General features: G+C 47.7%; 4 protein-coding genes across 4 annotated transcripts; 2 read left to right on the top strand and 2 right to left on the bottom strand.

Moving 5' to 3' along the window:
• Window positions 1-1,889: 1,889 nt before the first annotated feature.
• On the bottom strand, window positions 1,890-3,738 carry M437DRAFT_74070 (acid protease; the record flags this gene model as incomplete). The annotated part of the gene is made up of 3 exons (XM_041026171.1): window positions 1,890-3,043; window positions 3,095-3,594; window positions 3,647-3,738. The coding sequence occupies 3 exons, from the start codon at window positions 3,736-3,738 to the stop codon at window positions 1,890-1,892; spliced, it is 1,746 nt and encodes a 581-aa protein (XP_040881256.1).
• Window positions 3,739-4,456: 718 nt separating this feature from the next.
• Window positions 4,457-5,338, top strand: M437DRAFT_64785 (uncharacterized protein; the record flags this gene model as incomplete). The annotated part of the gene is made up of 2 exons (XM_041024478.1): window positions 4,457-5,136; window positions 5,185-5,338. The coding sequence occupies 2 exons, from the start codon at window positions 4,457-4,459 to the stop codon at window positions 5,336-5,338; spliced, it is 834 nt and encodes a 277-aa protein (XP_040881255.1).
• Window positions 5,339-5,860: 522 nt separating this feature from the next.
• On the bottom strand, window positions 5,861-7,243 carry M437DRAFT_74068 (Fibrillarin; the record flags this gene model as incomplete). Its single annotated transcript, XM_041026170.1, has 6 exons — window positions 5,861-6,583; window positions 6,642-6,688; window positions 6,748-6,783; window positions 6,835-6,894; window positions 6,952-7,002; window positions 7,219-7,243. 6 exons carry the CDS (start codon window positions 7,241-7,243, stop codon window positions 5,861-5,863), a joined length of 942 nt encoding a protein of 313 aa, XP_040881254.1.
• Window positions 7,244-8,648: 1,405 nt separating this feature from the next.
• On the top strand, window positions 8,649-11,750 carry M437DRAFT_44749 (uncharacterized protein; the record flags this gene model as incomplete). The annotated part of the gene is made up of 2 exons (XM_041020963.1): window positions 8,649-9,821; window positions 9,882-11,750. 2 exons carry the CDS (start codon window positions 8,649-8,651, stop codon window positions 11,748-11,750), a joined length of 3,042 nt encoding a protein of 1,013 aa, XP_040881253.1.
• Between the last annotated feature and the right edge of the window lie 383 nt (window positions 11,751-12,133).

Below are 12,133 nucleotides of genomic sequence, written 5' to 3'. Positions count from 1 at the left end.
CAATAGGACACTACTATAAAGCTCGAGTTAAAGTAACTTATAGATAATAGTACTTTTATACTTATTAATAGATCGGAGGCTACTAGTAAAATTATTAGTAGTCGATAGGTCTATAAAATTAAGAGAGACTTAGATAGAAAGATTATAAGGTATAAAGCGCGCTAGGTAGTTAAAGGGTACGATTAACAATATGGTATTAACTTTACCGAAACCTTTACCTTAGTCGCTAAACTAATGACCTATAAAGCACTATTTGCTATAGTAGCCGCTTAAGGCTAGTATATTAAGTAAATGGATATTATAATAGCCTTCCTCTATAGTTATATTAATATAACTATCTTTATAGAATAACCTTACGGCTATAAGGTCCCTAGTAAAGTGTGCTTACTAAAGAAAGTACTATATAGGCTTAAGTAAGTACCCCGGATCTAGTATAAAACTATCTTAGTAACGTTAAAGAACTTCGACCTTAAGTAATACGAGTTTAATAAAGTAGTATTTATTATAAGGAACCTTATAGTAGTCGTCTACGTAGATAACCTCCTCCTTATTAGACTAGATATGGAAATCATTAACAAACTTAAGGCATAACTCTCCTCCACGTTTAAGATAATAGACCTCGGGCCCTATAAGCACTTCCTAGGACTTAAAGTAACTCGAGACTTAGAAGCTAAAACGATCTTGCTTACTTAACCGAATTACTTAAAAGGAATCCTAGAATTAACTAATATACTAAACTGCAATCTAGTACCTATGCCTATAGTAGTTAGCAAGTTTCTAACTAAAACCCCTAAAGACTATTAAGCAAAGGTAGAGGACATTAAGTAGTATTAAAAGGTAGTTAGTAAACTAATGTTTGTAATGCTATTAACTAGACTAGACATTACCTACGTAGTTTTATAAGTTAGCCGACATATGGCTAATCTAACTAAGGAATACCGGATAGTAGTTAAACGAATCATCTGATATATTAAAGAAACGCTTAATGTTAGGTTAATATATAAGGGCTTAGAAGGAGTTATTAGTTATACCGACTCTAGCTTCGTAGACGACGTACGAACTAGTAAATCTACTAGTAGCTATATCTTTACCCTCGGTAGAGGAGCTTTTAGCTAGTTAAGCAAACTTAACCTAATTATTAGTAGCTTAACGTGTAAAGCGGAATTTTAGGTAATATTCTTTATAGTTAAAGAAGCTATATAGCTTTAATAATTACTTAGAAGACTTAGATAAGTTAAAGGTACGATAGGACTGCTTCTAATAAAAGCGGACAATTAGGCTTTAATTACCCTTAGTAAGGAACCATAGTTTTATCTATGATCGAAGCATATTAGGATTAAGTATCATTTAACTAGATAGGTAGTTAAACGTAAGAAGGTAGTAGTTAAACATGTTTCTAGACGGGATAACCTAGCAGACCTCTTTACTAAGCCTCTAAGCGAGGAAAAGATTAGACAGTTGTTAGAATTAATAGGATTGACTATAGTAGTTAAAGGAGCTTTAGAGAGAGCAGTAGAAGATAGTTAGACTATAGTTAAACTAAGGTTTAAGAGGGAGTGTTAGCAACAAGGATAGTTTAGCAAACCTCGGTTAAACTAGTCGGTTGAAAGTTATCCCGATGAGGGGCTAGTTAGCTATATCTAGCTCTGAGGGGCTAGTAGACAGTTAGTTAATAGATTCAACCAATGCACGGATCATAACTTTGACAGATCCATGGTTCGATTCCGTGCATGGGAACACCTTTTTGCCTTTTGCGAGTGTTATACGGGCCAGCGTGTATGCCGCAATGCTCGAAGATAGAGAGCTGGAGCGAAGCATAGCATGTGGCGAAGGAACGATTAAGCTTGGACTAGAGAGCGAGATTATATTCAGGCACAAGTCAAATCAGATCACTGATCCCAAGAAAATCTAGCACGCTCATCCCGTCTTGTGCCCTCTCTCAATGGTTGCTGCAGAGGTTCACTGCCTTGCAGTTCATACACACCACCCCTCGTTCCGTCCTTCAGACTTCTCCCATCCAATTCTGGGGGTTCCCAACCTCCTCTCATCTCAACTCTAGGTTCTACCTTACTTCCTTGCACCTCATGCGGCTGCCATCCATACTTTTCAGCGCCGGTGGGCATCTCGTTCAAGGCAGCTTCGGAGTCACTAGGCAGTTCTAGCTTGACAGCTGCATCCACTTCTGCAGGTGGAGGAGTTGGTGTCGAGTCGCCCGATTCTGGGTTATTGGCGAGCAGGGCTTGAGCCTCGCGTTGGCGACGTCGACGACGGACGTAAAAGATTGTGCCGAAGATGAAGAGGACGAGTGCAGCGCCGGCAACGACACCTACGGCAATGCCAATGATCACGTTGCGTGATAGGATGGCTGATGGCCTTGTGACTACGCCATCGTCGCCTCCTGTTGAGTTTGTTGCGTTGACGCCGGATGGTAGGATAGAGACGATATTTTGAGCAGGCATGGGATTTGCAAACGCCGCTTGTGTGATGGTGAAGTTATTGCGTTCGTAGTCTGCTATCAAGTACGCTTCTTGTAGAAATGTGCGTCCGAGGACATACTGTGTGTTGTTCGTTGCTCTTCGGATAGGGAAGTAATTCGTGCTGTTGGTGTAATAAGGATAGCTTGCTTGTAAATCGAAGGCGGCGTATGGCAGGACTATATTGGTACTTGGACCTCCATCTGTAGTTTGTGGGGACAGTTGGAAGATGATAGTTGGGTTCAGTTGCTGAAGTTTCGTGTGCGTTGTGTCGTTTATTATATATAGGTCTGTTTGGTTGTCATAGATCAGGCCGAAGTTGGAAGCGAAATTGTCGCATGCTGCTTGTGGCATCCATATATGTGGCACTGTGCTGTCGATTACGGAGAAGTAGCCGGTGGAATATAATGTTGCTGTGCCGAGTAGTGTATTCCTGGCGGTAATTTGAGTGACGCCTGCTTGAAGTGGCTTCGAGTCGTCCGAGGCGAAGGGGAAGATGGTGCCATTGCCATTCATTCGTGATGCATCGTAGCCACCTAAGGTAAGACTGCCGAGAACTTTGCTGTACCCTAGCACCGTGTCAGTCATGTCCGTATCTAGCGAACGAACGTGTTACTTACGGTAAGAAGCGCCAGCAGTATATCCATATGACTTGGATGGTATTGTGTTGTTTTGTCGTAGGGATGTCATGAATGATGGCTGCGGATCCGACAAGACAGAGAAGTTTGATGGTTTCGGTCCTAAACCAAAGACACCGTACATGAAACTCTTGTCGGCAATGCCTGCGACCACTTGATGTGTCTGCTGGATACCTCCTGAATTTTCGACTTGCAGACCGACAGTATCAAATCCGTATGCACCATTCGCATTGATGCCAAGGTTTGTTTCCAGATCTGTCGTGTAGACGCCAATGTTGGTCCAAGTCGTTGAAGCATTGCTCAAAAAGCCAGTACCAGCATCGCCTTGGAAAGGCATGACGCCTCGTAGACTACCACAGTTGGCAGGATCATCTTGAGTGCAGCCTTCAGGCACAGGTATGAGCGTCTCTTGTCCGACAGTAGAAGGAAAGACTCGAAAGTCTTGAGGAGGGGTCCCTATGCGGACCATGAACGAGCTCCAGCTATGGAGTGGTCAATTGAGATTCGAGGATCGTGATAAATACAGGCTCGTACCTTCCATCATTTCCATCCCAGTATTGCGAAGGTGCGAAAGAAATTGGACTAGGTATAGCAGTGGCTGAGGTTGAGACGGATGAGGAAGTCATGGCTAGGACCAGTCGCACGGTCAGAAGTACGTGTTTCGTAAAGGCATACAGAGACAGGGCTAGTCACACAAGCAACAGCGAGACGAACAAAGACAGGGATCAGAAGCAATCGTATGGTATGTTGTGTAAGAGTATAGGGCAGAGTGAGAGACAGAGAAAAGAGAGCAAGGAAATGAGAATGACAGCGAGTGGGGAGTTGAAGCGCAAGCGCTCAGGGCGGAATAGGTAAATACACAATACAGCATGAGGCTGTATGGCTGCAAAGCTGCATGACAAGGCCTCAAAATAGATGGAGTGGTATTGGATGGAGCCAATCAGCGCATGGAGGATTGCATGAATATATTGGGCGAAGCGCGGCGGTGAAATGTTTGTGAAACACACGAGCATGGATGCATGGATAATAGTGGATTGCCTACTTGGCTGTTGATTGGAGATTTACCGTGATGCATAGAAGGATGTCAAGACAAGACTGAGATGGTTACAAGTGGAAAGGGCAGGACGAGTGTGGAGTGTTGGTCATCATCTTGCACCTGGACTTTTCGGAGTTGAAGGAGCCGAGACTTTGGTGCAACGAGCCACACAATGAATGAACCAAGGCCAACAACAAACATGACTAGTACATAGCAGCTCCTAGCAATCCTCGTCAGCGCTCCAGTCGCTTACACCATACATCTCTCCACCCTCAATATCTAGAAACTACAGCGTAGCAGACCTCAACATGGCAGATCCATACCAATGGCGCGAGTCGGTCTTGTCAACACGCAGTCTTTCCTATGTCAGCACCATCGATGCCCTCGACTCGACCAGACCCTCAACCCTTCGCAAGAACACTCTGACCTCAATAACCTCATCCTACAACGACGAAGATGATTTTCACGACGCCCTTACTCAGGTCCCTTCAAGCGACAATCTCCCTCCCTCCGTATCTTCAAGCCCTCTGTTTCGTCTACCACGCGATCTACGCCTGCAGATCTACTCGTACCTCCTGACAAGCGGTCAAAACATCCTCTGGCCCGTAGAACACCAGTCCCACAATCTGAGTCCTCAACTCCTGCGCACGTGTCGATCCATCTACGAAGAAGCAGCTCACGTGCTCTACCAAACAAACACCCTCGCCTTCTCCCACCCCAGCGATGCAAACATGTTCGCTCACGCTTTGAGTAATCGCTCATTCGCATCTCTCATACCCCACGTCACTCTCCGCATCCGCAGCAACGACACTCGTCTCTGGACTGCTTGGTTCAATACAAATGCTGTAGAAAGAAGCCTCGTGCGTGACTTGCCTGGGCTACGGCAGTTGACTATTCGCTACCGAGGACCTAGATGGCAGCCAAGTCTGAACGAGAAGGCAAATGCGGATTTGTGGCTCAAAGATCCAAAGCTGCAAGAAATCATTCTGTCAGTGAGGAAGTGTGTTGCAGAGGTCAGGCTACTGTTGTGTGTCAGGTTGCCTGATGAGGTGGCTGATGAGATTGCAAGAGGACTGGGACAGGGTGAGGAAGGAGAAGAGAAGATACCACATGTCATGTTCAGGAGATGGGTGTGGCTGAATGGTTGTCATATCCGCGTCGAACCTCTGGGCAAAGATGACGATGTGTGAGCAATACACAAGGTGGTTTTCATTTTTGCACAGTCGCAACTGCATAGGCTTGATGAGCGTTCAACATACCTAAAAAGGAGTCTTGGTTGCGCAAAGAAATTGGGCAACTACACGCGGGCGCTTCCTGCTTATTTTGAATCTGGTCGGGAGATGAATTTGGAAGGCGCATGGCATGGCATGGGAAACAATTCGGAAGCAACGATCAACAATACGACTTCGCATCAGCGTTGTCATAGCATCACTCAACATTGGATAGAGACAATAAATTCACGACGAAATGACGACACGAGTTGAAGGATAAGAAAATTGTTGCATTTCACGCTCTTTAAGCCCGTAAAACTCCCAGGATGATGAATTGTCTTGACACCACAGAACGCCACTTGTAACCCAAAAGCCGTAAGAGAAAATAGCCGTCTCTCTTCTTGACACCCGTTTTTGTAATCAGCAAGATCGTACACATGTGACACAGATGCAAATGCAAAGCTTCCCAAACTAGACCGATTAAGCCTGCTGAGAATGCATTTATGCTGCGCGCTGGTAGATACCAGCAACCATGGCGTGGTCTCTCTCGAAGGGCTCAAGGGTAAGCTGCTCCTTGGGCTTGATGCGCTCCTCTCTCATCTTTTGAACCTCACGGGCGAAGACGGCCTCGGGGGCAGCAGTCGAATCGATACAGTTGGCCTTGATGGAAACAAGGACACCACCACCGACCTTCAAGAACAAGTGGGCGTTAAGACCGACGATACGGGCCTGGTCGGGCTGGGCAACATCGGCGAAGATGCAGTCGACCATGCCAACGAGCATACGGTACTTGAGAGGGTGACGGGCATCCTCGACGATGGGGATAACGTTGGTGCGGTGAGTAGCCATGTTGATCAAGTCACGGCCGGAACGGTGAGAGAACTCGACGGCGTAGACGGTACCAGTGGGTCCGACGATATCAGCGACGTGAGAAACGGAAGTACCAGAGGCAGAACCAAGGTAAAGAACCTTGCTGCCGGGCTTCATGTAGATGTCCTGAAGACCACCGAGGATACCAGCAGCGATCTTTGAGCGGAAGGGGTTCCAGACACGGTATTCGACCTTGGTTGCAGCGGCAGATTCGCCGTTTTCGACGACAGGAGCAGGTGAGTCGACGGTGATGCGCTTCTCGCCATACACAGCAACTCCTGGCGCCATGCTCTTCGTGCAGAGTAAATCTTCCTTTCCTCTTGCAATGAACACGCCGGCGTGACGATGAGGTTCCTTCGCGCTTTTTATCAGTATTTTGAAGGTTTTGGAGCTTCCTGAAGATGTAACATACAACTACGGCCTTCTGACCGCCCTTTGCGCCAGCTGCACCTCCTCTTCCTGTTTGTAATCGTTAGCATTCATTGTCTGGGCTTGTAGGAAGGTCAAAGGGAACGTACCACCCCTGCCACCTCCTCTGGAAGCTCCACGACCGCCTGATATATCGTTAGGATCTTGTTCCAAGCTCATTCAAGAAGGGTTTGTACCTCTTGCGCCGCCGCGTGCGCCCCCACGGCCTCCACGATCGCCAAATCCGCCTCTGCCACCTATTTGGTACCGTCAGCATTTATTCCTGAGCCGATTGAAGAAGGAAAGGGACGTACCGCCTCTACCTCCACGAGCGCCGCCTCTGCCACCACGGTCGCCGAAGCCGCCTGCATTTTTCTGTCAGTACACGTTGTAGAGAGCCTGGAAAGATAGTTGCGAACCGCGTCCACCACGTCCACCAGCTCCGCCGCGAGGAGTGAAAGCCATATTATGCGTATAGGGAATGTATGGGAGTTGTGAAAAAAATGTGTCGGACCGTCGACGTGAAGAGATCTAGTCGATGTGCAGTCTTGAAGGAAAATCCGAGAGCAAGCGCAGCGCACACTTTTTTCGTGGTCCAAGCGTCATTCGAGCTTGACCCCAGAAGACGGACCGTGCTGACTCAGCGAGTCGCCAAGATTCACTCGAAGTTCAGTTTGTCTTGGTGAGCTACTCGTTGGAGAATGAAATGAATGAAGAAGTGTAATGTCGATGTTCTGGAGATGTGAGAGAATGACTGGTGTCTAGTAGTAGTAGACGACCTCTAAGGTAAACGGTGAGTGTCAGCTTCTGGTCTTCAAAGTGTGGCAACTTGAATCACTCCAAGGTGTTCTGCAATCAGTAAGAGCCATATTTCACCAAGCCAACACAAATACAGCGTGACTGACCAGAGACCAGGATCTTCTTACAGCATTGCTGACAGAGTACGGCCTATCATTCAAGACAGCAATATGACTCGGACGTCAGGGCTGTCTGGCTTATACTCATCACGAGAGAAAATTGAGGTCTTCTTTCTGCGAGGACAAAAACAACGAAAAGAGCGTTACTCACATGCGCCTAATCTCGATCACCTTCAGGCCTCTTCATCTGCCGTCATTGCCTGATTTTCTCCGAACATCTTGTGCTCGTTGATTTCGAATGCTGTAGAGTGTTGAGTACCTTGTGCTCCAGTTCAACCGGTGTGATCATGGTAAGAGCGAGTCTTCACATTCGCACTAGACGAGAAGCTTCAACGGACATAGAGACATACGTAGACAGAGGATCGAGATTTGACATGGTACGGAGTGACGTTGGATTAGAGTCAGAAGACAGTGAGGGAAGGAGTGACTTTAATAAGGAAGGCATGTTGCAGTGCGGGAAGGAGCGACCCTGATGCACCTGCCACATTCAAGAAGCAGAGGAGCCTACAAAGGGGACATCTCGCAGGTATGTGGCAGCAGGGCTTTATATCTGCAATCGTAAGTGTGCTCCAGTCATCTTGATGCTCTCCCTGTCTCTTTATTTCCAGGCGTCTCTTCTAGTTGCATCATGTTTTCCTTCCAACTCCCAATACTCCCAATTGTTCCAATCTGTGGTAGAGTTTTCCGGGTCTGTGCTGTTGTTCGAGTGTCTCCTGCGTGCTTACCGCTGTCACATGTAGCTATCAGACTGCACAGTAGTTTCAGGGAACAAGCAGTATCCAGAGAGAGCACACAATTTGAGGATATCTCTGTGGCCACACTTCCTTTTGAAAAACTACTGTGCCTTTTTATGGCTTACAATTCACCATATCTCACAGCGGAGATGGGTCAAACTTGTGGTGGTTTCACTTCTGAGTCTTCACTTTAGTTTCCTTGTAATCTCACTTCCGGACATTCACCTTAAATCTTTCTTCCACGCCTGACATAAACTCTTCCACCTCCGCCCACCACCACCACTCACTGCCGCGCCGCTCCTGCCCCCACCCCCGCCCCCGCCGCCATCAACAACAGCAACAACAACAACAACAACGACAATGGCCGGCGCTCCTGCCGACTGCCCAGATTGCAGGCCTGGTCAGCCCAACGGCCGCTGCCAAAAGCACAAGAAGTACAATCCTGGTCGTAGCCAGCGCAAGAAAGATAAGGCGAAGCGAAAAGTTCTTTTCCAGCCTGTGAATGCCAGACCCAGCGCTGTCAACCAGCTCAAGCAGAAGGAAGCCAAAAAGGTTGAGAAAGACCTCAAGGCCACTCTCGAAGGCGTTGACCACTTTTTGAACCGCTCAGACGTAGAGAGAGTCTTAACACCTGCTTTCAAGGCTATCATCGGCTCCATCAGCGCCCTCAGTTCCCTCAACTCCCGGACTACACCACCCGCCGCCACTACCGGTGGGCCTAGCTCTAGTTCTGATGGCTCTAGTTCTGATGATTCAGACAATGAATCAGACTCGGATGAGTCTGACTATGCCTACTCCGACTTTGGCGACGAGTCAGATGGCAGCTACGAGGAGGACATCGATGCAGATGACGACTCTGAGGCAGGCGATGATGTTGAGGTGGTTGATCAAGACAAGCAAAGCATTATTGACGTCGATGCCGAGCCCGCTGCTACAGAGAAGAAGAAAAAGGAAATATATGATCAGGAACAAGAGGAGAAGCTTGCTCGACAATTAATCCTTCTTTACGCCAATGTTCGTCGCGCCAATTCACTGGGTGTGTTTGCTGAGTCTTGCCTGGACGTCGAAGAGAGGTTTTGTCAAGAGGCAGAACAGTTTGGAGTGCCCGTTACAAGGATTGCCATGCTGCAAGATGTCCTTACCCACGCCATGTACCTTCAAGACTACCTTGCTCTCCAGCCGTCGTCTGGAGACATAGGCCTGGCTTGTTGGTTGAGTGACAACACCATCTACAACATGGTCAAGCTGTGCACTTGGAGCACTTTTGTCGAAGGATCAGAGTTTCTTGATCCCATAATTATTGGGTCGGTCTTGCCACAGTCTGGAACCCCTGAACAAACCCTCATCCAGCTGAACAACTTTATCGATAACCATATTGATGCGCCGTTCGGCCTCAAGGAGACCACTACTCGAGTGGTCGCTGTGCTTTCATTCCCACAACACTGGACGATGTTTGGCATCGACTCAACCACAAGCACAATCACCTTCGTCGATAGCCTTCCTGATGGAGAGCGAAAGGAATACGCCGAGAAAGTGCTGCCACAGTTTGCAGAATTGTGTGCTTCCATGCGTGGTTGGAAGGTTACGAAGTAGAATGTCGTGTGCCCGACGCCCGCCAGACAAGCAAACATGAACGACTGTGGAGTTTTCTCCGCTCACAATGCCATCATTTATATGAATGGCGAAAAATTTCACACGACGATTAACACGAAGGAGGCCCTCGAATTTGCAATCCGCATCAGATGGAAGTTTCAAGAGGCAATCCGTGGTCTTCTACTAGGCACTGAAGGGCCGAACGAACGTTCCGAAGCCGCTCTCTCCGAAAACGGTATACTTCCTGACCATGATGCTGTCAATCGCGCTCAAGCTCGCATTGATGCTCTAAGCAAGGTGATCCATAAAGAAATTCCTGAAAAGACCAAGAAGGAGACTCTCAAGAAGCACAAGGCTGGCAATCGAACCGTTGATCAGACAGCCAACGACAGACGGCTCAGCAAGCGACAGAAGAAGATTGTCTCACCCAAATCATTCCTACCCTCATGCATCAGCGGCATTCGAGATTTGATTTTCAGACTTTTGTCGAGTCCTAAGAATCGTACAGGTATGACCGTTGAAGAAATGGAAGGCCCCATTCGTGAGATGATGGAGCACGAGAAGTTCCCCGTTCCTGAGAAATGGAATCTCATAAGACTTTTGCGAGTTATTCTGGATCGCCAAAGCCACCATTTCCAGCAAGATACGAACGAAAAGGACAGATGGGTTGCTACAATGATCCCTGCTCGCGAATTGAGCGCAAGGTATCTCAATGAACTGCGAGCCAAGAGGTGCAGCCCGACCCCTAGCCCACTTGAAAACCCGGCAATGCTTCACATCTTCATCTCTCGTTATAGTGATGTCGTAAGCGAGATTCAGCATGAGAAGTTGAACGAAACATATGAAGCACGCATCAAGGCGACCAATGCTCTGTTCGGAGCCCAAAAACAGCAACCCGAAACAAAGCCTTATGTCCAAGGATCGTTCGAGTACCCCATGCATATGAGATGTACATTGCCCAACATTCAAGGAACCGAATCGTTGCGAGATATGCTTCTCCCGCAGCAGGAGTGCGCCGCAGCTCTTCAAGAACTATCCGAACATGCCCAGAGAACTATCGAGGATGATCCAACTTCTGAAAGTCAATTCATGTATCGCATCATCATCTCAGGATTAGACGGAGGGTCGGTCAACAATGACAGCTGGGAAGATATGAAACGAGCCTACCCCCGCCTGCGTGGGCAACTTCTGATCTGTGACGACAGAGGCATCCCTGATCCTGAACACCCCGTCGTGACTCAGAAGTCAATGTCAGACTGGGCCACTCCTGCATGTCTATTGCCGAAACATCAGAGGAAAGAGGGTAATCATAAGCATGTTGTTTGGGGCATGTTTGACATAGCAATGCTGGCCAATGAGTGGACAAGAAGGAGTTGGGCGCCGGCTCCGCGTGTTGCAGGTCCTCGTCAAGCAAAGATCGAGCATGATCAGCAACTTCTGGCATGTCGCAAGCTTCTCTTGTCGAACAGTCTGATGTACTATCACAGGATTGATCTCTCCGTTGCAGGTCTCCGCATGACAGAAGAGTTCACAGACCCTTCATTCATCATAGCTCAGACGAGAAACGGAAATGTTAGTAAAGGCCGCAACAATTTCGTAGTCGATCGATGCGTTCCTGAACTGGAACCATTTGCTCGAGTGTGTCGATGGGGCGCCCATGAGCCTATTGATACTTGGGCATTGAGTGTCAAGCCACCACAAGATGACGAACCGCTTCATGGCTTCTACTGCGACAGGGCTGCGTGCTACGTTCTCGAGGTTGAAGAATGCAGGCACGCCGAAGCTACACGCCGAGTCACCGTCAAAAAGTCATCTTTGGATTCGCACGCCGAGAGCCGCACCCAAAAGTCCAATGTTTCGCCTGGATGACTTTCCGACCCATACGAAGGAATTCTTTGGTTGGTTCTCAGAAGAACCTGCACGGCTTTGTTCTCTCCTTCCTCTAGACACTCTTCCTTGTGTTTTGTTGGAGTCCATCCACCCCGTCTGATCTTTCGCAATCGCTAGTTTAAAGTAGTATAGAAAACAAAAAATCTGACAAAAATTGACTGGCCGATTCACTTGATTTTGACAGCGGTGATCACGAGGTTTATTCGCCTCGTAAGCAATATCATTAGTAGGCTGCTGGATATTGACTGCGACAATTTCAAGAGAGACAACTCTTGGTCGGTTATTATGGTAGCTATAGAGACGGCATGTCAGCAATTTGGTGGAGTCTGACCATGAGGATAGCCGTCATTGAGACTTTCTTT

This window comes from Aureobasidium melanogenum (genome assembly GCF_000721775.1).
Source record: "Aureobasidium melanogenum CBS 110374 unplaced genomic scaffold scaffold_6, whole genome shotgun sequence".
Taxonomy (NCBI): Eukaryota; Fungi; Ascomycota; class Dothideomycetes; order Dothideales; family Saccotheciaceae; genus Aureobasidium; species Aureobasidium melanogenum.
Note: the sequence above shows the minus strand (reverse complement) of the source record. Positions and strands in the feature narration are given on the sequence as shown.